The following is a 27,044-nucleotide window of genomic DNA, read 5'->3' as shown; positions in this document are numbered from 1 at the left end:
TGCTCACGCGGGCTTCTCTCTGTTTCCGCGAGAATGGGGGTGAAACAACACTTTACGGCTGGCGGTGGTAATCGAGCTCTCTAATTACTTCCTAAGCTGAGAGAGTTGTCAGAGAGAGGAGGAGCTGCCACAGATGGTGAGAGACCCACGCTGACGCCAGGACATCCTATCTCTTCATCATTAGAGCCGAGCATGTGTGTTTGTGCGAGACTGAGTAATCGAGAGAATGAGTGCGAGCGTGTGACCATGATTGAGTGTTCAAATTACACTTTAGAACCAGAGACCATATGATATACCCAGGCTGAGTTTGTAATATAAAAGCTAGGTGCTGCCTATCAAACAAATGACTGTTATCGCCCTATTTCATTTTGAAGCTAGTACCAGCTATGATCCAGCTCCACCAGACCTACATACAGTAACACCGATCCACTTCCAACCATACTTCACCACACTCATTCGACCACCTGAAAAAAAAGCCTGCATGCCTGTGGTGCATTACCTCTCCCCCCTTCTCAGCTCTCTCCCCAGATAAATGCCGCAAGCTGACTACTCACCATTGCGAAGAACCTTCAGTGCCGCTGACCTCCAACAGGTCATAATCATCCTCCAGCTGAAAGTCAGAAAAAACCAGGGCAATGGTGTCTCCTGGCTCAGCCAGCACAGTCCAGGTGCAGTCGGCATTGTTGTTATATTCAGATGGGTAATTGGGAGTAGTTATCACCCCACTCTGGCCCCGCAGTGTCCCTCCACATCCGTCATCCGCTGCAGAGAGAAACAGAATTGTGAAAGAATTAATATCAGAAGAAAAATCTTTGCAAAACAAAAATAATCACAGACACGTGAGTGTGAGGTGTACCGATCGCTGAATGTGTACAGAGGGGTTGCGCAGATAGATAATGGTGGTGGGGATTAACGTTGGTCGACGTGTTCGGCAACAACTCGTCACTCAAGGTGATTTTTATATAGTTTCTCTACGTTGGTAGTAAAATGATAGCATTATTATGAGGTTGATAATAAATGAAATCTGCCTTGGTATAGTGTCACACCACACCCTCACACCCACATATAACCAGTACTTGCAACACAAGTTTATTCAAGGACTTACATGACCTTTAGAGTTATTGTGTGTTTGTGTGTGTGTTCGGAACAGTTACTTTGATCCATCGTAATCATCAAATGATTAAAAACAGGAGGACATTTGTGACTGCTGATTTGATTTTTTAAATCAAAGCGTAATGTGACTGTGCGTGTGCAGGCACGTTCATTTATTTCGTCTCCTTAACTTTTTTTGTTTTTTCCCCACGGTTCTCCACTGTGTGTGGGAACCGCAATTGAAGAGTGCAGGAGTGACAGGTGAGATATTTTACACAGGAAGGGCAAAACAAACTGGTAAGAATCTGGTAAGGACAAAAATGCTTTGATCTCATACTCTTTTAGCTGTTCAGCTGATATCCATCCACTTATGTTAACTAAGCTAAATCTATCAGCTGTGAAAGTCAGCATCAAAATGTTACTTCATACTGAAAGTGTGAAATAAACTCCTGGTTTGCATGTTTGTCTTTCATTCATGCCTTATTTTTTTGTGTTTGGGAACACACATTGTGCGTCATGGAGGGTGGATAGTACTACCCCAGGGGTGCATGTCAGCCTTCCATGCTGCCCACACCAATGCTATTGGTAATCAGAGATGCCACAAAGAGATATGAGGAGTCAGGAAACCCTAGTGTACAGACAACTGGCAAGCAGCTGGCGAGCGAGGTAAGTTAAACGCTAATAAACAAACTGCAGCTTAACTGCAGTCAAAGGTCACGTTTGACTGTTGAAGCTATCATAATAAAATTTGATGGGGTAGTTTCTGGCTTACACAAAATGAGTTCATATTGACAAAAATCCCTCTCAAACATGGTTAATGCCTTTTGAAAATGGACGCTATTTATATATTTTTATTCTCCTATCAGGGTCTTGGAAGCAAACTTTTCCAATGACAACAATTATATGATTTATTTCAACATCTTCCAAAATTATATTCTATAACTTTTTTAGTCCATTTCTTTGGAAAAGAACCTAGGCGGTACCGTAAACTTTCCACCTGTTAGGAATACATTTATAAGATATACAAGGTCATACTTCTTCCTACTCCTTTTCAGACCAAACATTGTTACATTATGTCAGACGATTTTGTTTTATTTCATTATATATTTTTTGTTTATCTGAACACATACGTGTGTGTGTGTGTATATCTACATATATATTCGTATCTGTAAATGAAAACATATGTAGTGTGTATATATTGTTTTTTGTTTTATATGTCTGAAACAAATAAAGATACAATACAATACAATACAATACAATATCATGTAAGAAGAGAACTTTTAATTAAGGATTTTCCAGTATACTGATTGATACAGGACTGCCAACAAATATGAATGCAATTACTGAAGAAAGGCTAATAGGACAAGAAAACATCAGCACACAGATGAAAACATCTGTAGATGTCTCAGTTTCCATGACACCAAACAAACAAACTATCTTGAAACTGTTTTGAGAAAAGATGTTGCTGACCAGCATCATAAAACTGTTTCAATTCATTTTTTAAAAATTCCTACAATCAGTCGACCCCCTGTGAATGAGTGCTTGGCAACAGTAGGAAGGAAAAACTCCCTTTTAACAGGAAGAAACCTCCAGCTGAACAACACTCAAGGAGAGGCAGCCATCTGCCACAACCCATCAGAGGTGAGGTACACTGGGGGTTACTCACCACTTTTAACATAGAGAGTGAAAAGTGATAAGCCAAGAAACGCTCAGTGCGTGATGGAAAGCCCCCAGCAGCCTAATATATACCATAAGAACCACAAGTAAGCCTGCAGTCTGAGAGCAAAGTGTTCTGTCGGGGTGATATGGTGCTTTGGATAAAGTCTTCAATAAGATGGGGCTTGATTATTTAAGAACGATGATGTGAAGATTTTAAATTTGACTCTGGATTTAACACGGAACCACTGACCAGCAACAGATATGGCTTCCTAGCCTTATTTATTGCAATTTACAGTAACAATAATAATAATATTTTTTCCTCTTTTTTTACATTTTATTTATTTTTTGGCTACACATTATCTTTCTGCCGCAGGCTCAATTGCATATTTCCAAGCTCAGAAGCATGAAATTGTGTAGTGAGTTACAGCATATTGTTCCTTTGTCTGCAATTTTTGCCATAGGCCAGAGAGAAAGAAGTCATAGGATTTCAAAATGCCCTACAGTGCTCTTACAGTCGTCAGGAAGCGGGGAAAGCAGCATGATGCAACTTAATGCAACGTGGGGGGAAGTGATTAAATTCTGATTAATTCAGATTTGTGTTAATCAAAGCAACTCTTTCCCGCCTCAACGGTGCTTTAAGGAGATCATTAAATAATAACGCATGCATTTAAAATGTTGCCAGGTTAACTCCCCATGCCAGCTTCTGATATGTTCATTACAGCTGTGAACAATGCAGCATGTGACACTGCCTGAAATACAGCCTTCTTTCATTTATAGATCAGTTCACAAATCTGTGAACAGAGGGGACACGTCAAAAGAAGTTTTGAACGACACTTCCACAGTACTTGTGAAGGGTGTGTGTGTATGCGTGCATGTGTGAGTGTCTCTGAGGACATATCTGCATCACCGTGGAGTGGGATTCATTATATCGAGTGGCCAACTAGCTGTGTGTGGCGGTAAAGAAGGGAGGAGGAGATCAAAAGTGTCTGGCCCTGTCTATCATCCACTCTACCTGTCACCACCACACTCCCCCTGAGGGAGGGCAGGAGAGTGTACGGGCGAGTGGAAACCTGTGAGGTGTGAACCTCAATAGAAGGGAAACTACGACAGAAGGGGGAAAAGAAGGGGATGAAGAGGATGACAGGTGACATGCGAGGCTGGGTAAGGGAAAAGTGCAGGAGGAGAGTGGACGATGAAGAGAGAAGAGAGGCGCATGGCGGGAGGGGCGAGAGGTGATCGTTGCAGTTGGAGTGACAGGAAGTAGAATGCAGACAGAAAAAAGGATGAGGAAGTGCATTGATATTCCACACAGGACTGTTTCTTCACACTTGAAGGGAAGTCTCCGACTCCTCACTCTTGCCTTCACCTTGACTTTTCCCCGTCACTCTCTGAATTTTTGCAGCCGGCACCGGCCGATGCAAGCACTGTACGACAACGGAGCCAAAGCGGGTTGTACCCACAGAGTATATGAAGCAAAAGCCCGCTCCCCAAAAAACTTCTGAACCGTTCAGTATGTGAGGTGTGCAGAAACTTATTTAATTTTTTTCTTCAGTCAATTGTAGATGTCAGACTGCTTCCCACGGTTGAACAGTGCATTTTTCAGCCTGTCACTTAGGATGTCATGGTTCTCTATTAAATGTTAGGAGCTGCTTCGATTGCTCTGAGAGTCATGGCAAGATATAAGACATAAGCATGACTGATGCATGCAAGCTATAAAAACACATTAGTGTTTAATATGCATCCAGAAATCAATCCTTATATAAGACCAGCAGAAATCGTGAAAGCTATATCTGGGACTTTCTAATTACATGTGACCGACTACAACTAAAAGTCAGAGTGTCTTTGCAATAAGCAGGATAATGGATGCGTACACACCAAACATAAAAAGTTGTGTCAGTGTGATGCTGCAGGTATGTGCACTGACATTTAGAACTTGTCAGAAGTAAGCTTATTTCTGGAAAGATATGCAGCAAAAAAAAAAAAAAAATAGCAAGAGAGATGAGGCGTGGGTCTGAGCACAGAAAAGCTCAGAAAAGGGCGACAGTGGAGATGGAAAGGGTGTTAAAATCGGAATAAAAGACTGATGTTAAATCCTTTATAAGTGTACTCATATGATAAGCAATGACATTTCTCACAGCTAAAGAAAAAAACAAATTGGGCACAAGACAGGAAATGTAAAACATTATCTGTGTCATCAACGGCTGGCTTATCATCTTTGGCCCGACAGTGCTGGCACGTTGGTCCTCTCCTGTGTCCAGAATGGTGACTGTGCCAAAATGTTCTCTCTGCTCCCAAAGTACAGTGCAAGTTCTGCTCTAGCACATATGGGCAGGCTCTATAATTGGAGTGACATTAACAATACACTTATGCATTATGAAGGAGCACTCAGGTGTACACGTTGACTTTTATGTGGCACCAGGAGACCTCAATTAATCACAGGGGAAATTGCCAGTTTCTAAAACTTGTTGGCGTGTAATTTCTGCTGAAAAGGTGACATAATCACATCCTTGAGTGCTTGAGTGATTTTTTTCCCCCCCAGGATGGAGCCTTGGTGGGAATGGGGTGAGGAGATTGACAAAGCTGAATTGGGGTCTAAACAGAAATTCTCTAGGAAGCAAACAGAAATGAAAGAGCGGACAAAGTTATCGTCAAGAAAATATAAATTACAAAGAACCGTGATTTTGAAATGCATGCAAAATAATCTCCCATTTTGATGTGGAGAAAAGGCATGTGCATGTGCCTGCGTGTGATAGGGAGGGTGGGGGGACTGTGCTGGCGCGTGGTGCCCAGCCATGTGTGCTCCTATGTGGGCTTCCTGACTCCCGGCATGGCTGCAGATGGCATAGAGTCTCAGCGGTCTGCTCAGCAGGCGCACTGACACAAACCGTTGGCCACACGGACACAGTGACACACACACACACACACACACACACACAAGAAAGCAAATGAATATAGATGGTCAAGCAGTTTTCTAGGAATTAATCTTTTATTCAAAGACCAATCTTGTAAACTGAAGTATTATAGTGTCACTTTTGCCTACAGTGTAAGTATTTTCAAGAATCCTCATGTTGTGGCAGACAACATGCACTGGCAGGTGTCGCTGCCACAGGGATGCTTGCAGGGAAGGACAACTGGCACGAGCGCCTGACTGGGAGCTAACACATGAGGTCCTGCCATGGTAAATAAGATATCAGAATAACCACCGAAAACCAGTGTCAGGTCATGTAGAGGCATGTGTAAATATACTGTATGTCGGTGCATGTGGGCTGGAGAAGCTGGTTTATCCACCTGGTGGAGAAAAGACTAAATGAGTGAGACCGATTGCTCTTCATTCCAAAAACAAGGTCAGTTATTTTTTATAGCAACTAGTAGATATAACCAAAGCAGATTTCTTGTTTCTTTTTCTTCTTTCTTTTAAACAAAGAATGAACTTTTTTCCATAAAAATAAATGAAAGACCTCAAATATCTCTGAAGAGTTCACGCAAAAGCACTGAAAACAGATTCAATTAACATGTAAAAATTTAGCCAAAAGGTCTCTTATAACAGACGGCCTTCTGCTGAGCTTCCTACTTACCTCTGCAGTAAGGAAGGGGGAAATCCCAGGCAGCAGTACCAGCTGAAGTGGCAAGGCAGGACAGGGTGGTATGACCCTCTAGTACATGGCCCGGGCTGCAGCTGTAGCGGATCTTGTCCCCGATATTAAAAGTAGACCCCTGCTGGTGGCCGTTGAGTAGCTTTCCAGGATTACCACAAGTGTAGCTGGGCAAAGCTGTAGAAATAGAAGGGGGGGGAGAGAAAACTGACAGTAAACGAGGCGGGTTGTGGTAAAGTATGTGGCACTGCATCACGTTAGCACTGCCAAGGGCCAGAAAACGAGGGAAAGTCTGATGACAGATAACGACACACAGAGCCATCTGTTCATGGCAACATTTCTGACCCAAGCAGCAACATCTTTCCAAAACAAACAGATAAACAGATAAAATCGTATCTTCTGAGATGTGTGCACATAGTTAAATGTAGTAGCAGAGCTCCGACAGAAGTTGACATAGTCGAGAAATTCCAAATGCACTAAGTGCTGTTTTACCTATCAGGGTAGTCGCTTGAGCATGCTATGTTGACCATCACTGCTTGTGCAATCATGTAGGTGCATGCAAAGGAGCACGCTCACTATTGGTAGAACCTTGACTAATTATGTATTATTATGTAAATCAAGTTCAGAGGAAGTTCAGCCAATCTCGTGTCTGTGAGCTCATGTTATGTTCCAGTGAAAGACACAGTTTCCATGTACCTTAATGACTTACGCCTGAACAGCTAAGTCACACTGCTACAGTACTATATAGGAGTGCAGTGGATTAGAGCTTTGCTCTGCATTTCAGACAGTAAATCCTTAGAGTGTGAGCAAAAGGGCAATGACCAAACAAACATCATACACACACACACACACACACACACGTACTCTGTGTCACCCAGCTTACTGTCCCGGTCACACACTCCCACACAGCGAGGGACCTGGCCAGAACATGTGCTGGACTTTGGATGAAGCTCAGTCCCTCAACAGGAACTGGGTTGAACTCCAGCGAGGACAGAATGGCTCCTACACAGAAACACAGCTCGCTGGCACCTCGCCATCGTGCTCAAACCACACTCAAGTTTTTTTTTATCCTATCTAATGTCTCCAGCTCTATAACGTATTACCAAAAAATAAATAAATAAAATATTTTTAGTCTTCTCTTACTGACTGCCCAAGAAAAAAGCATGTCTTAAGAAAATTTTGCCTTTTCTTTAATTAGAAAATGTTTGTCATTTGTTTAAATAACTAGCTCTTAACATTCATAAAGACGAGTGCATGACTGGCATGTTAAGATGCTTCTTGTGATCCTTTTCTTGGGAAAAAATATAATGCAATGATCTTTTTGTTGTGCTGCTTTGACACACAAGAAATGCTTTAAGTCAAACCCTAAAAGCCCCTTTTTATCTTTTTTTTCTTTTTCTTTCTTGTGATTGTTTGTTTTCATGTTTCAGGTTTCCTCACTCTAGTCTAAGCTAAAGACTTGCTTACAGCAAGGTCTAACAAGGACGGATCAATCATTTCACCCCATAGTGCATTCTACAGAGCTTGAGCTGTGGAATTAACTGGCTGGTAAATAAACTGCAAACAGTTTGTGTCCAGTCCACGCAGCAGACAAAAAACATGACCTCTACGAGTGCGATTTGAAATGTCTTTGTGTGTGTGCGAGCATACTCTGCTACTCCCAGGTGTGAAGCTAACGGAAAGAAAATGTTGTTAATGTAAGTAGCTTATTACAACTTTTAGTTAAGTTTTAAAATGTGTCACAAGCCACTTTATGTACCGGTATATTTTAACCTAAACTATAGTCTCTTGTTAACCTTAACCAAGTAGTTTTGTTGCACAGATGTAACAGCAAGCGAAAATAAAAGTAAAACTAAACTTAAAAATAGTCTCACACAAACCCCGGGCTCCTTCTCGAACATCATGTGTGTTTTTGACACCGCCAACCTCGCCTTCCTCCTAATTTTATTCCTCATTTTAAGCTGAATACATTATACAGTAGTTCAAGTCAGGATTGCCTACAGCTGTTTTTTGCAAGTGCACTGCAGCTCTGAACTTTTCCAGACATTCCAAGTCAGACATTACACTGTTTAAAATGCATGCACCCTGGTTCTTGTGACGTCTGATACCCATGATTTGCGTCAATGTAAGATTATTGCAGTTATCTGTCCTGTACACCACAGCTACCGAGTGGGTGCCCTGCCCACTGCATGCTCTACTAAGCAGACACCTCTTTCTAAAACCGCAGTGTTTCCAGTAGCTAGAAAGCGGCTGATGCAAACTGCACCCCGCTGTGTGCTAGACGTTGTCGGAACATTGTCTGAGAGACAACTTCAGACAGCTTTCCAACCGTATCCTCCTGACATTTTCAGGAGTTTATATGTGTAAACAGCTTACATGGGTTGATTCAGATGGTAAGAAAAAAAAATATGATTGCAAAGGTGGAACTCATATCTAAGTCATGGTTAGATACAAATTTTAACTGTCTGTGTTCATATTTGCAGGACTTAAAATCATAGCATGAGCAAGATTTCTTAAAGAAACACAATAAGGCATCTGCTTAAAGATATTCATTGTAAATTCCTGTGTTTAAAAATAGTTTCAAAACTTTGAAAACTAATAAAGGTTATTAACAGAATGTGAAGACACAGCCACTTTGTATGTATTGTGTTGAAAGGATATTAACTGAAGTCAAACTGGTCAGGCTGTGCCTTTATGCAATACCATTTGTACCACTAAGAGGTGGAGAAATAATCCTAAATTAAGTTCACATCAAGCGATAATGAGATAAAAAAAACAAAAAAAAAACAAAACAGAAGGAGAGTCTGGGTTTGTCCAATTCTCATGAGAAGGCAGGAGCAGGAAGAATTTCAGTTTGAACTCTTGTTGGCAGAGGTGGGACCACACGTGAGGAGGCAGAGAAATCATTTCAGAGAGCCGATTGACCCGGAGAAGTGTCGAACTGTGTGAACTTTAAAAAAATGTAAAAAATTGGCAAATCTGTCCAGCAAAATTATGTGGCCAGTGCGAACGGCTGCCCTATTAAGATAGGATAAGTAGGTGAGTCTGATCCATAGTTGTAACATGCAAAATATTCACATGGGTTTTATGTGTCTGGTGTATAAAGGCCTTAACAGGTAAAACACTGCCCCTTGTGGTCAACGTTTGAATTAAACTCTGCACTGAATCTTTACATAAAGTATCTTCATGTTTAATTTTCATATTTGGAAGAAGGTATTTTTGACTGACAGAATAAAAATTACTTTCATTTGCAAATGTCAGAGAAAGTTAATACATTCCAGTATTTATACATTGGATCCGTAGATGCACAAATATACATAAAAGCACCAACACACTGTGTAAAGTGATTATGGAGCACAGGGCTGAATGGGTTGGTCTCACCATGTCAACCAGAATTCCCTGATTAAATGAGTCAGTATGTTTGCTATCTATGGATATGCCCTGGCTTTAACACTGTTAATCAACAGCAAAACATCTGAGCCAATTCCACACCCCTAACATTTCCCTATTCTTCTGAAGAGGGTTTTTAAGAGTAAAACCAGTAGTGACTCACAGCTGCACTTTGCACTTCTGGCTCCATCAGTGATTTCACAGCAGGTGTTTCCCATCATCTGTTGAAGGCAGAACACCTGCTCACACGCTAAAGATGCCCTACGCGACTTGCTGCTGATTTACCTTTTAAAATACCTGGTTAGTACTTTTGTACTCTCCCTCTGGCACAATCCACTACTCTAATGACAGGCTGACTTGTCAATTCCCAGCCTTTATTTTGACCAGCCGATGCTACCTTATTACAGCTTCCCTTCCAACATTACCACATTAGCATATACACAAGGACTCTGCTGGATTAGCATATTAGCTGCTGGGACTGACTTTTTTTAGTGCTGCAGTTTGGCCACAGGGGGCTCTGTTGCCAAGCAGGAAATGGTTTTGACCCTGTCATTAAACCATGTGAGTCTGAATCAAAGTCACTGTGAGTGTTTGATACTGAAGGCAAAGGATAGAGGAAGACAGAAACATGGAGTGATGCACAGGAACAGAGCTCATTCTTACAGCCGACAGTTTGACTTGAGTAAATAACAGCATCAACACTGGCTGCGTTCCATTTTAGATGTGCCAGTACTAGAGCCCTGATATTGTACATGTTGGCTTACCGGCATGCCTAAATGGAACGGAGCCATCGGTAATGTTATTAGTTACACCTGTGCTTTTCCTTCTTACAGTCAGAATGTCTGTGAGGTCTATTTTTACACTGGGATGACAGATGCGTGAGAAAAAGACGGCATGAACACAGACTGGATGTGTACATTTGTGTGTCTGCAAAATAGTGACAGAGACAGAGAGATGAACCAGCTGGCTGATTTCACTGAATTAAAAATGACTGAGGGTGCAGCACTGTCAGAGTGGAGATGTGTTAAGTATGGGAATGCATGGACTCTAATACACATCCATGTGTGTCTCTGTGTGTCTGCACGTAATAATCCCATCACACTCTTCATTTCAGGTTATTAGTTTGGGCAGTAAATTAAGTCTAATAGTGCCATTACCCATGCAATCCCCAAACAGGGCTAGGCCTGGAGCGCAGATATAGCACATACATTTTTAACCTGCCGGTGAATCATCAATATTGCCTTTACTCCCACAATGTGAAGCAGTTACCAATGAGCAGCAGGATAGAAAAAGATGTAATTGCTTCGCACAAAGGAAGCGAAATGAAGTTTTTGTCTTGGCTTTGCTATTCTCCCTTTGGAATGCTCCAGAAAACAAAAATACAAGTTGAGCAAAAGTGACGCCTCTCTTTACATAACAGAAAAAAACTAGAATACCGAGGCAGCGGTGTATAAAGACAACCAGCATTTAAAAGCTCATTTATCACAGTCTGTTCCATTCATACCTGCAGGCTAAATCCTAAACATAGAAAGTAAGAAAATGGGAGAAGCTTGAGGGGGGGGGGGGAAAGCAACATAACATTTTAAATATTTGTTCACTTTTTTCTCCTTTAACTTTACATGTTTTTATATATCTGAATTATTTTCCACACAATTTACAGCTTTCATAAGGAAATAAAGCAGGCCTTAGTAGTTCCTGTTTTCAAGAAGAGACATGCATTTCTTCCACCGAGTTTGGCTCATGTCGTTATATGGACTATTCCTTTCCAACTGGTTGCATCCCACCCAACAGCACCAGCCATTTGTTGTTCCTCATGGCAGGTCCATAAGTCACTTGGATGGGTGATTGTGACAAGGCCTGTCCCTGGAGCCCATGTGCTTTAAGCGCTTTCGCTGCAAGTGGTCGTCCTCATCCATCAGTGTAGCTAATTCTACAACACACAGCAGCTAGAAGTAGAAGCATGCGAACACGCCAAAGTGCACACAAACAATCAGCACAGGCACCTTGCCATCCATCGCATCATCCATCCCTCACATTCTTTTCATCACCTTGCCTCTACTCCCCATCCTCACTCATTCCTGCTTCCTAGAACAGAAGATGGGGTGGCCTTTGACCCCAGTATGATTTATGTGCTCACTTCCTGGGTGTGTTCAAGCCTGTTTCTCTATTTGTCATTTTCTCTTTCTCCAGAAGAAGGAAAAGCTATCTGCCCTTGCACACCGCACAACGCATCTGTCACAAAACAATGATTAGAAAAGGCTTACGTTGCAAAATAAAGGCATCATGAATCTGTAGTGCTGTAGTAAAAGGTGTCACATGAGCAACTTAACAACTGATAATAGCAAAGTAACGACCGGTTTTGAGATTTCTTTTTTTTTTTTTTTGCAAATTCACAAAACTCAGAAACAGAATTTGGTCATGAAGAGTTCAGTCCCTTTTTAGTCCTCCGTTGAAGACTCTTTGGCAGTAGTCACGTTTCTGCAAATGCATTGTTGAAATGTGAATTCAATAAACCAAAATTCAATAAAACAAACAATTGAAAACAACAAGGGTATGAACACTTTTTGATCCCTTTGTAAAAAGCTGCATGTCATCAACTGCAAGAGCCAAATGATAGGGGGAAAAGAGAGCTTTGTTCGAGGATAGATTTGTTTGTTTTACTTTGGTTAAGTCGACAGTAGTAGGAGGGACAGAGACTATATATCTAAAAATTACAGAAAGTACAAGAAAGAAGAGCATTGAAGCGTGTTGAAGGGATGTAGAGACACAGGTTGGAGCCTGTCTCTGTAAAGTTGATGCAACATCACTCTCTCTGCCATGTATCAGATGGGAGTAGAAGATGCATGATTGACAGTGTAACAGAGCAGATAAAGTATATGCGCACAAATATAGCTTGAGAGATACTACGGAGGTGCAGAATAAAATCCATGCACTACGCAGAGATTTGCTATTTCCTGACTTGACTCGTCTCATTTGCTTTTTTTTCTTTCCAATTTCCTTCCATACAAGTTACATCACTGTAAATAAATACAAAGCAACACAATGGGAAAAGACGCGATTGTGTGTAACGGTAATTTAATCCAACTCATTTTCACGCAAGACTGCAAGAGAGGTCCAAACAGGCAGGTGGTAAGGACTAAACAGCTGCAAAGATTTTGCGCCATCATGAATTGAAAGAAATTGCAGTTCCTGGCTCTGACTTCAGCCTGACTCAACTCTCTTAAGCCTATTTATGCCTTTATGTATCTGTGCAGGAATTTACATACTTGTATTATGTTGAAAGAGAGGCTACATGTGGGGTATAATAACCTAAAAAGGTCATAAAAAGCAACAATTAACTTTAATGAAATTTACTAGAGTGGAACAAACTTTGAACAAGGAAGCAAAAATAAGAAAAAGTTGTCCAAGCAGGCAAAGCACAGCTCAGGTCAGGCCAAAAATAAATCTCCAAAAAGGAAACCCAAAGACAAGGGGACAAAGCAGGAAAGGACGCAGGCACACTGATGAACAGATGATTAATGAGGGAAGATACAAGACTCTAATAAGTGGCACCAAATACATGAACTTTAATATTCTAATTATTATTTGTCCAAAAGCCAAATCAGATTAGAAATGCCCTGTTTAAATGACCTAAAACATAATTAACCAGTAGGTTAAACCAGTGGGCTAGAACCTAAACAATTTTACTGTTTTAAATTACTTAACTTTCTAATCTTCTTCTGCTGTGTTCCTCCTGTACATACAATGCATATGTTTCATAGTTATAGACTGTATATAAAAGTTGGACATAGACATTGTAACGCCACTGATCAGCTGGTGAAATCCCACTGTAAGCGCTTCTGTTGCCATCTTTCTGTTTTGTGTGGCAAGAGAGACATGAATCTAACTTATACTGAACACTAATAACAGAACAATCAAGAAGTAGGTCTGCCCCAAACAATGTCCTGCTTTATAGGCCTTTTTGATTCAAGACCATTGTATACTAAATGAGTATCCCCTTGTATTTAACAGACTTTAAACTCATCAACAAAGTGTTCACTGAGGTCATATCAAGGCAGCTGAAGGCTGCTCTCATATATAGCGCTATGATCTTTTGGTTGGATACCTGTTCGTTTTGCAACCATATGCCTCTTATTACCCCTTCCTGGTCACTAGTAGGAATGTAGGTTTAAAGCACTTCCACACTGGCTTCACTTTTCAGACAAAGAAGCTGTATCCGGCTTTTATATACCAGCTATAGTAAGGAAGCAAACTAAAAATTGAACTTTCCAAGCTGAACTTGTGCTCTGTGGATAGTTTGTCTTTTATTACAAATGATTACAGCAGATTTCATTAAGCCTTGACCAGGAATTGGAAAAAAAAAGTCAATGCATACCTCCACTTAAAGTTTATGGTCTAGGACTAGACTAAATCTATGGCTTGGAAACTGTGCCCTGAAGAAAATAAGATTAACAGTGACCATTATGCTCAAAAGACAATAGATATCTTATTCCGGGAGGCGATCAAACTTCTGCCAAATGAATAAACTGCTGATTAAATCAAATGCACGGCATATTCATAATCATGCTTTTCCTCATGTAAACACCGGACTGTAACAAAGTCACAACTCATACAAACAGCTGATCTGAAATCTTAACAATCAAATAGGCTATAAAAATACCAAGGGAGGTCCCAAATGTAAGAAACGTAGCAGAGAGGCAAACAGGACATCCACAGATTATTAGAATAGAAATAAGCACAGGAGATATGGGGAAAGGAAAATAGAAACTATCGTTACTAAACTAAAGTCTTACCAAATTCCTCTTTCCAATCCCTTCTGCGTGTCCCTTTCTTTCCTCTACATCTTCCTGCCACGCATTTGCAAGTGACATTGCAAGATCGATTCCAACACACAGGTGCATTAGCTCAATAAGCAGTTTCTGCTTTGTCAAGCAGCAATTCAATCAATGCCTGCTGTTCCTTACACATGGGCAGGACAAAAGCTGGCAACACCCATCACTTCTGCTTAGAGAGGCTGAGAATGCAAAAATTAACTCCCCCCAGCCTTGTTGCTTTCTGTCTTCATTTTGAAGGAATAGTAGTTTTACTTCTTCACACTTTGTTGATACTTTGAAAAAAATATCCACATGCCACATCCAATCTATTTGATATAAAAACTTACAGTTTTCTGGGAGTCTGGACCTAAACTACCAAGGTAACTCATTTTTGGATAGAGGATTTCATCTAAATTGCACACTACAAAGGCCAGAAACCAAAAACAATTTAAAGAATTTCATTTGATTTAATAAATTTACCTTAACATATTTTTTTTTCATCACAAATTGGTATTTCAGTACCTGTGCCGTGTTCTCTGCAGAACTAGATTGTAGTGATGCATTTTGATTACTTCGCTTAGCCAGATTTAGATAGGCAGGGGAAACCCTTTATCAGTACTGCTGAGTGTAATCACATTTGACAGTGTTTATAAGTGCAACTGTGGGTGCAGGTAATAGTTAATGTTTCACTGTGTGTCGCTGCCTCAGTGGTTCTTGGTTGAGGATTCACGAGATTTATTGCGCAAACACAATAAAAGACACACACACACACACACACACACAAGAATGCATATAAATACAGACCGGATTGAACTCAAGATATTCTCATTTCCCACGCACACAACAGCAGGTGCAGTAAAAGGGCCAGTTCCTGTGTGGGAGGCGCTGAGGTGTGAAGGAGAGCTCATACAGAATTGATGGCTGCTGACAATGTCTGCAAAATGGAATAATGTGCCATTCAGTAGCCATTCACTATATATGAGACTAAACTAAGAGGGATCAGGGAGCATGAGAGACTTCAAGGAAAGCCAGAAGACAGATGAGAGACAGAGCTGAGGGAGCTGGGAGGAGAGATCAGTACATCTGTGTACAGCCTTGACTCTGTCTGGATTGAAGTATCTATATCCCCCTGGCTTCCCAGGCTTATCTCTCTACTGACATTACTCTTTCAAACAATAAAATCGCAGAAATCCTGTGGTCACCACTGCAAGCTCACGTACACAGGTGCACACAGGGACATTTACACTGAATTAAGAAGATCATATGTGAATATCTGGCGCACTGGTTTGCTAAATGGCTCACAGTTCATCACTGGTGATATTGCACTACAGCGTGTGTCGTAATAATGAAGGTGTACCGATACAGCTGATTTGGCATTACACAGAGCATTGTGCAATTCTGAGATCGGAGAATTGAATTAAAACAAGTCTATCAAACCTTAAACGTGATAAGGACTGAGAGATAACACTTGAAATCAATACAACAATAAGACTCATCTTTCCCTTTAAAACGATCATTGATCCTGATCATTCTTTACAAAAATGTAATGTATTTCTGGGGTGAGGGTACAGGGGGCAGTGTGGGGCAGTTGACAGTATAAAAGGTGGACTTATCCATGGTGACATCAAATCAAATCAAATCAAATCACTTTTTATTGTCACATCACATGTGCAGGCACACTGGCACAGCACATGCGAGTGAAATTCTTGTGTGCGAGCCCCACAAGCAACAGAGATGTGCAAACACAACAACACAAACGAGCAAAATACAAGAATGGCCAACCTGAAACTAATAAATATATGTACAATATATAATAGTGTATGCATTTCTGGATGTGTATACTAAATATTTTCCTACGTGTGTGTGTGTGTGTGTGTGTGTGTGTGTGTGTGTGTGTGTGTATACACATTTTTACAAATTAAATAGTAAAAAAATAAAATAAAATAATAATAATAATAATAATAATAATAAAATATATAAAATATACAGAGTTGAATATGTGCAAAACAAGTGGCATTTATATACAGTGTGGAGTGCATAATGTTGAAGTTCCAGTAGTGAAGCTGAGGTGTCTATGACGTGTTCAGCAGTCTGATGGCCTGATGGAAAAAGCTGTCTCTCAGTCTGCTGGTACGGGACCGGATGCTGCAGAACCTCCTTCCTGATGGAAGCAGTCTGAACAGTTTATGGCTGGGGTGACTGGAGTCCTTGATGATCCTCCCCGCTTTCCTCAGGCACCGCTTCCTGTAGATGTCTTGGAGGGAGGGAAGCTCACCTCCAATTATCCGTTCAGAGCACCGCACTACTCGCTGGAGAGCTTTGCAGTTGTAGGCGGTGCTGTTGCCATACCAGGTGGTGATGCATCCAGTGAGGATGCTCTCAATGGCACAGCGATAGAAGGTCCTGAGGATGCGGGGGCTCATGCCGAATCTTTTCAGTCTCCTGAGAAAGAAGAGGCGCTGCTGCGCCTTCTTCACTGTTTTGTTTGTGTGTACTGACCACGTAAGATCCTCAGCCAGGTGTACGCCAAGGAACCGGAAGCTGCTCACTCTCTCCACAGCAGCGCCGTTGATGGTGATGGGGGTGTGTACTTCTCTGCACCTCCGGAAGTCCACTATCAACTCATTCACTGGTTTCTGAAGGCCTGTTTTGAAGCCTTGAGATTAGCGTTTTCACTGTCACCATTTTGGTTTCAAAGAACTGGATGTGACATGGTGGGGAAGGTTTGACTGTGAAAGTGCTTGCATATCTGGGATAATCCTCCTTTTTGAAACATAGTATGACCAAAATGAGTGACTGAGCCCATAAATCCAACAAGAAAGTGTTTACAGAGGTCAAGTCAGAAAGGTATTTTGACTTCTATGGGACCAGAAGTCTTTTTTTAATGCCATCTGGCAGTCTTCAGATAGAAAGCAGGTTTAAGGTACTTTCCTTTGGAACCCAGAACCTATGTACATGTTCCACTGTTAATCATTTTGTGTTTTAAAAATGAAACCTACTTAATTTCACATTTCTTGTTACTTAATGAAAGAAAAAATAAGCCATGCCATATCCTCATAAAGGTGCTTAGAAAACTAAAAAATGTTAATTAAAGAATTAGTGCTAACACCAAGTACCCCGTCACGGCAGATGTCCGCCCCTCCCTGAGCCTGGTTCTGCTGGAGGTTTCTTCCTGTTAAAAGGGAGTTTTTCCTCACTGTCGCCAAAGTGGCTAAGAATTAATTAAAATAACTGATTAACTCAACCTGCTATCTGCGAGTAGAATTACAAGAATTTACACAATTTAGTAGAACATATTAATTAAAATGTGTAGGAAGAAATCAGGATGAATTGCTACAATTAGTCCAGTTAGAATCTCACAGCGTTAAAAACGCCTGTGTGGAACTCATTCAAAACGACCAAAATGAGGTCCAGCACAAACTGTGTCGTCTGCAACAGTTATGCACTTGAGCGTGGTTTGGGTTGGAAGTGGCCTTGAAAGAACAGATGAATGGGTGCTAAAGAATACTGAATAGTGTTTTGCTTGCAGCAAATTACAACACAAGAAGAAAATTCCACACAGTAGTCTCCATTTGGCGAAATAAATTCTTTAACATTTGTATTTACGGTGGACACTTTAATTCATCATTACAAAATGAACAATTTCACCTCAGCATGTGTCTAGAAACACTGTCACTGAAACATCACAACAGTCAAAACACATTAATATTTATCCCCTTGGGTAAATTAGTATTCATTCAAAATTTCATGGCAACCCAGGCAGTGGGTGTCAACACCATTCTTGTTTGACGGCCAAGTTTAACAGACAGGTGGACCCTCAGAGGTCCTGCAGGTGGGGCATAAACTAGAATCCTCAGTGCCTGTTGTTTTCCTGCATTTTGTCTTGCTTTGCCATTCCCTGAGCCAATCCTCTTTCCCCCACTCTGCAGGTTGCCTTGGAAACAGTAAGGGCCCACCAGAGAGGACATTGCGAGGGGAAGTGTTGATGCATAAACGTGTAGGTTTTGGGGAGGGGGGGGGGGGGGGACGCAGGAAAACAAATGCATCTCTTTTCTTTGTATGCAGTGGTGGGTACGCTCATTAATATATAAGTCAGTGCACTTCCAATTTACATGTTGTACACATGGAGATATGACTTCAATACACTGTGGGTATGCAGTATGAGAACAATAAACATCCTAACAAGAAATGTGTAGAGGCATCCATCAACTCATCAGGGGAGATCAGATGTCACTTCAATCCACACCTCATTAACCATGTCTTCTTTTGTTCACTTTACTACTTGGGTAGTGAATCAACCAGGCATGGCTTGATGAAGCAGAGGTACTTTGGCAAGTTTAATCAATACCTTTATTTAAGATTAGCTTTTCCTTAAATTTCACTGTCTTTTAGTTTCCCTGATGTCTGCTGTGGTAAAAGAGGAGCGAATCCCAGACTCATCTCGTGCCGTGTTTAGGCGTGTGAAAAAGGCAAGGCAAGGCAAATTTATTTGTATAGCACAATTCAACAACAAGGTGATTCAAAGTGCTTTACAGAGAAATTAGAAACAAAAACAAATAAAAAGTATGATTTAAAATTGATTAAAACAAGCAAACTAACTAACTAACTAAACACACACATTTCACACCTGTTCGCGCGATCTGAACCCTTATCGTAAGGGGAGCTACCAGTCCTTCTGTGGACGAGCTACTTTCTATTTTAAATTCCCTGAATTTAAAATACTCTCTAGACCCAGTCTAGACCCAGCTGGGGAGCTACCCAGAGCTCTAACCCACTTAACAAACAAACAAACAAACAAACAAAACAGTATGTAAAATCAAAACAGATAAAATCAGAACAGTAGATAAAATCAGTAGTTAATGTAAGTTTTGAAATTTAAGCTTAAAAGTGTGGATTTGGTGCTTTATTCAAATGCAGCTGAGAACAGGTGAGTCTTCAACCTGGATTTAAATAAACTTGAGTGTTTCAGCTGATCTGAGGCTTTCTGGGAGTTTGTTCCAGATATAAGGAGCATAAAAGCTGAATGCAGCTTCTCCGTGTCTGGTTCTGACTCTAGGAACTGATAAAAGACCGGATCCAGATGACCTGAGGGATCTGGAAGGTTCATACTGGGTCAGGAGGTCACTGATGTATTTTGGTCTTAAACCATTCAGAGCTTTATAGACCAGCATCAGAACTTTAAAGTCTATCCTCTGACGGACAGGCAGCCAGTGTAAAGACCTCAGAGCTGGACTGATGTGGTCCACTTTTTTGGTCTTAGTGAGGACTCGAGCAGCAGAGTTCTGAATGAGCTGTAGTTGTCTGACTGATTTTTTAGGTAGACCTGTAAAGATGCTGTTACAGTAATCAAGCCTACTAAAGATGAATGCATGGACTAGTTTTTCCAGGTCCTGTTGAGACATCAGATCTTTTATCCTAGAAATATTTTTGAGGTGATAGTAAGCTGATTTTGTTATTGTCTTAATGTGTTTTTCTAAGTTTAGGTCTGCATCCATCACTACACCCAAATTTCTCGCCTGGTTTGTGGTTTTTAGGTGTATAGATTGAAGTTCTCTGGTGACCTGTAATCGTTTTTCTTTGGCGCCAAAGACTATTACTTCAGTTTTGTTTTTGTTTAGTTGGAGAAAATTGTGGCACAACCAGTCATTAATTTCCTCAATGCATTTACCAAGAGCCTGTACAGGGCCTCGGTCTCCTAATATATTTTTGATCTAAAACCGCTGATCTTGACATCAAAGGCAAATCAATATTGATATCTGATAATTTCCTATTCCCTTTCACACTCATAATGGCTATCGATTTGTGCACAAGATTATTTATACACATTTTTAGTCCATATTAAATATTATTGTTATTAATATTATTGGGCAAAAGACACTTTTAGTTTGACATGGCTGTGTTATTGTAGCTATATAAGAGGAGAGGCAGTCTAAAATGGGATATTGGCAGTAGAACTGACAGGTTTGTTGGAGTCGAAAGTGCAAACTGACTGAAAAGTCTCCCAGAATTGAGGGTTATATACATTCATTACTACTTCTTCTAAATTAGGTGCTATTTGCTGCAAATTTGTATCGATTCTGTCTTTAATGTAGTTTCAAAATGCTAAACCTGAGGGAAATACAGGTGAGTGCTCTGTCTGAGGAGAGCAACACAGCCAGTGGTGTCTAACATCAATTTCACAGCTTGGGTCTTTATGAACAAAGCATTATTGATTAGAGCTCTGTGGAGAACAACCTTCAAAAAATGGATATATGCAAGCAATGTTGCAAATACCAGGTAAACCATGACCACCATGGTAGACAAACAGACTTTCTTTTGTTGTCATGTCCTTTAAGTAAACTTTTAAAAAAAAATGCTTAAAAGTTTCAAACTTATTGAGGTTTTAAACTAAATAGCTATTATACTGCTTACCAGCCTAACAAGGGCAAAAACAAACAAAAAGTTATATAACTAAACCCAAGTTTTGTTTAATATCAGTTGCTGGTTTCTGGTGCTCTAATGCAGACTGGCACTTTTATAACTAATAAAATATAATATTGTGCACCATGTTAACAAAATGCCAGCATTCTAATAAAGGCCTTCATGCACAATAGGTCAACTGAAGTATCAAAGTGTTGCAGAACAGGGTACTGTACACTCGCTAACTCAGAGAGCTGCCCTCTTTCTTTATGCTCTGTTTCACCAGTTAGCTCATCCTGTTGTCTTTTTTTTTCTCATGGTCACAAGTGCCTGATCTGCCTGTGTGGCCGTTGTTAAAGCATGACAATGCATTTTTAATGGTGTGCTGGGTTTAAATTAACCAAAAAAATAAGCTGTGAAAGGGCCTTGAGAAACAATTTGTCAATGTTAATAGTTTCTGAGAAGACGCCTAATTTGAACAGTTAAATTGTTCTACCTCTATTATGAGAGGTTTCACTGATTCCACGTGAAGCATCTGTTGCACGTATAAAATCGCTTCATATTATTACCGGGCCTGTAATCTTCATCAAGTAAACCACAGTTAGATCATTTTCAATAGTATAATATGCTACATTCAACCAAGTATTGAACTGTAGTTATATGGGAGGAGCTGTGTAATTATAAAATCAATTTAATTGCTGGGTTCTGTTACATGTCTAGTGTTCTGCATTAGAAATTCCTTTAGTTCTGACTCGCTATTATGACAATATGATAATCTGTCATAAGATGCGCTACTATCCTCCATTTAACCTCTTGTCTTTTCCCACCCGCAACATGGGCTATGTTGCCTTATTTTTTTAACATGACTCAAGGTTTTTTCTATAATTAGAAATTTCATTAAAGAATCGTGTCTAAATAGTGTTTACCTTTCTTTTCTTTTCTTTTTTGTTTTTACTTTAACCTCTCCTGGTCTAAAAGTATCTGAGTGATTTCAGGTTAAGTATCTTTTGTGCATGCTGGTTTCCCACTACATTCCCCAAGCCAGTCCCTTATTTTGAGGTTCCCAGGGGATAGTGGATCCTACCGTCATGATTTAGTTTTCAACTTATGTAAGCTAAGGGTCCCTATTTTTCTTTCTTTCTTTCTTTTTAGATTTAAATAAATGAAGCATAATGATAATGATAATATCCAATGAAATCAGCAGAACTACAAATCCGTACACATGCCATTCTGGAAATAGCCAAAGGATGGCTCTAAATTATGTGGTACTTGGGGAAGATCCAAGTAAAACCCAGAAATAAACCCTGTGATCATCTCACTCAAAGCACGTTCTTCGAGAGCTACATTATCCCGCATACACAGAGGCATAATTTAATTTTAGGTCGTGGTGGGTAAACATGTACACACTGACCACGTCACAAGCATTTGACAACACCCAACTTTTCTTTCGTATTTGTTTGGGGTTTTTTACATTACTGTAATGAGATCCAGATGTCATAATTACTAGATGTGGGTCTCAAAGCTCATAAATATGAACACCATTAACAATATAATTGTGTTTTTTAAGTATTTTGTAAAAGTCTTTACTTATGTGTACATTTTAAAATTTGCACTGCTAGTTAAAACTGGTTCCATTTTTTTCTACATAGATAAAAGAGATTAAAAAATATATATCTATTGAATGTAACATGCTCTTTTCATTTGAAGAGCATTCAGTAGCTGTACTCTGACACACAGATATGGAGTGGTTGTGAAGATGAACCAGTAGAAAAATAGTCTTAAACAGTTGGGGTCATTTTCATGGGTGTCACCAAGTAGACGTTATAAAACACTGACATAGACACTGTGATGAAAACAAATGGTTTTAGACTGTACATTTTTAAGCTTTATTTTTAGTTTTAACTGGCATCATGCAGCTGTTTTGGAACCAAAAGGGACAATAACACAAAAAGATGGACTCCTAAGGTATCAGCTACAGCTAGCTATTATGGTTAGCATTAAACTGTGCAGAAACACATAACCTGGTAACTAGAAAAAGTTGCATTTCCTGCGAAAATGCAGTGTGAATGCCCTGTAGTGGAAAGAATTTTTTGCTGAAATGAGGTGAAAAAACTGAAAATTCTGCAGAAAAGGGGTGAAGAGGCTGAGATTTTTTACCGAAAAGAGGTGAAAAAGTTGAACTATCTACTGAAAGGAAATGTTGCCATGAGCTGGGTTCGAACCCAGGCCTCCTGGTCTGAAGAACGCTACTCATCTCACTGAGCTAACCTGGTTCTCAGGTGGCTGAAAAGAGATGAAACTGAAAATTGTCCTGAAAAGAGGTGACCTCTGAATTTTCTGCTGAAAAGAGATGAAAAAACTGAAATTCCGCTGAAAACAAGTGAAAAAGCTGAAAATTCTGCTGAAAAGAGGTGAAAAAACTTAAAATTCCACTGAAAACAGGTGCAAAAGCTAAAGTTTCTGCTGAAAAAGGGTTAAGAAGCGGAAATGTGTAGAAAAGAGTTTAAATGCTAACTGAAAAAATTGTTGCCATAAGCGGGATTTGAATTCGGGCCTCCCACTCTGAGAATGGCTGCTCATCTCACTGAGCTAAAACATGGCTCATCCCGGCAAGCTAAACTTGTTACTAGTTACACACTGATAATGTGGTCCAAATTGGCCAAAAAATGGCATAAAAAGCTTAATATCTCAAAAAGTATAAAAGTTATGAGCACCAAAAAGATATAGCTGGCATTAGCAGAAAGAGCAGAACAGTTGAAAATTTGAATGGTGAAACAGATGAAAAATATGCTAGAATTTCACTAATCAAAACTCAAGCCTTAATTTCGATCAGATAACCCATTAGCATGCTTCAGAAGGCACTAACAACAAAAACACAGACCCCAACAGCTTTCTGTGTTAGGATACTGTCGAGAAGGGAAATTATTTTACTGCTATAGTTAAATAATTGTCATCATTACCATTGCATTAATAATAAAATCTGGAGTTTATATTGCATTCAGGGGTTAAACAGTGTCTCTTTCAGAAAGACTGAGTTGCAGGCTGACAGGAAGTTGTATGCAGAAGTGAAAGCAGATAGTTATTTTGAGCCGCAGGCTAAGACGAGGCTTTAACAATGTAACAGATAGCTTTAAGAAGGCCTTAAGCAGTTATGACTATTTCATACACAATGCATATCTGTGCTTATTAAAGAGTTGGAGCTCGGTCAATTAATTGGGGGTCGGAAGCTTTGTTCGGCGCGATGTTCGGACAATCTATTGTGCAAGTGACTTGGAGCCATAGAAGGAATCGTAATACATGCTTACAAAACACTTATATATCAGATCATTTTATATTAAGGTTTTAGTAGAGGTTCTTGGTTAAAACATTTATTTAGTAGAAGACATACACATAGTCTCAGTGAGCTTCTGGTCTGGTAAAAGGTCAGAAGTGCAACAGGTGAATTGAGAAAGAGTATTTGAGGACGAGACACAGACAGTAGGTGAAGAGGTGACACAAAGAGCATGTGAGGTCGTGACACACACACATAGAGTTAAATTTATTCAGAGGAACCGTCCTTGTTGTCTCGGCAAGAAAGAGGAACAATTCATTTTAAGATAAGAACGGAAAGTACCACGCCATGAAAATAGAAGATGATTTTCTAGGTGAAAAGTCATGATGATGTTGATCTGATCTATGTATAAAATGTACCGGTGACGCATGAAGGGGCGTCAGTAAACAAACCCTGATGCTATAAAATATCTGTTCATGCTTTGATTAAGTCGAGGACTACTGGCTGTCTGCGTACAGAGTGTCTTCCCACGCGTGTATTCATTAAAATCATTGTTTGACCAAAGACCTTCTGGACCATGGGTGGTGTGTACTCTCCTTCCTCAACTTTGAATCTTAACAATACATATCAATCAAAAAGGCCACAGAACTAACTCCAAAATCCAGGCAGAGGAGTTAGAAAACAAAAATCACCACAGAAATGCTGTTTACAGCATTTTGTGCTATGCTGTAAATATAACTTTTAGTACTATAAAGTTGGAAATTTAAACATGAGAGTCTATATTGACTGACCTTTTGGAACCAACCTCATGTGGTACCTAAAGTAAATGCGGTCTTTATCACTTTCTCGTTGCCCCTTGCCTTCATACTATCACCCATACATCTCTCACAGAAGCCCAACCAATTTATTGGCAGGTCACTATAATCACACAAAAGCCTGGACTGGAGCAAAAATTGGCCCCAGTATTTTTGGTCCAGGCGGCTCACTATGAATGGCCAGTAAAAAAAAAAAAGTTTGACATCTTAGTTGTTTAGTTGTACTGTAGTGCAGCATGTTACAGTTAAAAGCTACACTTTAGCTATTAGCAGTGGCTCATGGTCAAAGCAGCCATTTATTTTACATGAATCTCTCCCTTCCTAATTATACCCTCCGTCTATTTTCTTGCCACGTTAATTACACCTTCCTCTGTCTCTTCCTAATTCTCTTGTTGGGACTGCTGTCCCTCCTCTTGCACTTCTCCAAGGCCAGTGCTAGCAACAGCAATTCTTTGCGACTGCGAGGGCTTCTTACTAGTTCTTGCTGGTTCCACAGTTGACAGCTGCTAGCATGTCGGTATTTCGAAACACTTTGCTGCATTTATTTCTAGCGTCTCTTTCTTTTTCTCAACTTCTTTCACACTAAATTCTGTTCTACAAGGTGCATGGGCACACAGGGAAGGTAGGGGAGGGGCTGGCTGAATTAAGAGAGATTTAATTGGTCAATCCAGTGACAGCAATGAAAATAAACCAATGGGCTGCTATCAGTGCTTGCAGGGCTGGTGCACAGCTGCCCTACACGAAGTGACCTTTTGCCTGTAGAAATAAATTGACCAAAAAACACCATCCAACCATGTTATGAGTCTTGACGTTGCATAATACGTCCACCACCCACCAGATGGCACTCCAAGGTGGCAGCAAACATGTTTGCAACACCACAAAACAAGAAGTATTTGATCTGAGCAGAATAAGACAGAGGTTATACAAGTAAACAAATAACACAAATGTTAGGGAAATATGTTTATATCAGCCTACTGATATATACAATACTGGATTTTGAAATTAACAAATCACCAAGTATCAGTCTTAAAATTATTTTCTTTCCAGGCTCCTTAGACCAGTCTTAAAATTCCTTTATCGTTCAGGCTCTCTTTCACACAGACGTCCCTGACATATTGCAAACAAGTGACTGATGTCTGTCAATTATGTTAGTTCTTTGGTTCATACTACTTGTCATTCAACTTGGAGACAGATTTGAAGACATCAAAACCTTGTTCAGCTTTAAGATAAATATATCATGTCCACTCCTTCGGTATTTCCCTTCTTTTACAGGCATTATGTTGTTTCCACCTTTTACCAGCCTGTGGTAACAAGAGTGAAAAATGCGTTAGTCATCTAAAATCATACTCTAACAAAATGTATAAACATTTGCACCTCTACATTTAACTCATATAAAATATGTCAATTTTACATCCCTCCCACTCTAAAAAGGCTAAAAACACTCGGACTGCCTTTTGTAACAAAACACCTCCACTTGCTCCTAGTCTTTGCCTCATTACATCACTGAATAGCAACTGTGAATTAAGGCCTCAAACAGAGAACGCTGCAATGCCAAATGATGGGTAAGAGACAATCACAAAACAAACAGGTGTGGCTTCACTTTATGCTTCAGTGATGGCGCATTTGCACTGTGAGCTCAGGCAAGAGCTTGTCAGGCGCACACAGAGGCAGACAGTGTGGCACACTCAAAGAGGAACACAAATCAACACAAGGATAAACACGAATCAGTTAAAGGCCTGGTTTCTATGTGACTATGTGAAGATATTTGTCTGCCTCCGAGTAGTCTAGAGAAGAAGGTTTATTTCTTCACAACACCTCGCTTTTGTCTCCCCACCACCCACCCCCAAATAAATCATCATGAAATGGCCCGGACTGTTTCGCCGCCGTCGGTGTCAAAACAATGGAATGCAACTGAGTATGGCAAACATTGATTCTCTATAAGTGAAGAAGAACTAGAACAAACACAGCTGACCCAGGTGATTGTGTATTGGGGCGATGATATTATGCCGCA

At 40.2% G+C, this 27,044-nt stretch overlaps 1 protein-coding gene across 1 annotated transcript in view; it reads right to left on the bottom strand.

Moving 5' to 3' along the window:
- Nucleotides 1-27,044, bottom strand: part of csmd2 (CUB and Sushi multiple domains 2) — a 275,217-nt gene that overhangs the window by 178,758 nt on the left and 69,415 nt on the right. The window contains exons 4-5 of the mRNA XM_082521466.1: nucleotides 6,327-6,521; nucleotides 555-762 (exon numbers count right to left, since the gene is read on the bottom strand). Of these exons, the coding sequence (XP_082377592.1) occupies nucleotides 555-762; nucleotides 6,327-6,521 (403 nt within the window). The remainder of the gene's footprint in view (nucleotides 1-554; nucleotides 763-6,326; nucleotides 6,522-27,044) is intronic.

The sequence above is a fragment of the Aulonocara stuartgranti genome (genome assembly GCF_965226115.1).
Source record: "Aulonocara stuartgranti genome assembly, chromosome: 22".
Classification (NCBI taxonomy): domain Eukaryota; kingdom Metazoa; phylum Chordata; class Actinopteri; order Cichliformes; family Cichlidae; genus Aulonocara; species Aulonocara stuartgranti.
The sequence above is the reverse complement of the archived record's forward strand: the minus strand, read 5'-3'. Positions and strand labels throughout refer to the sequence as shown.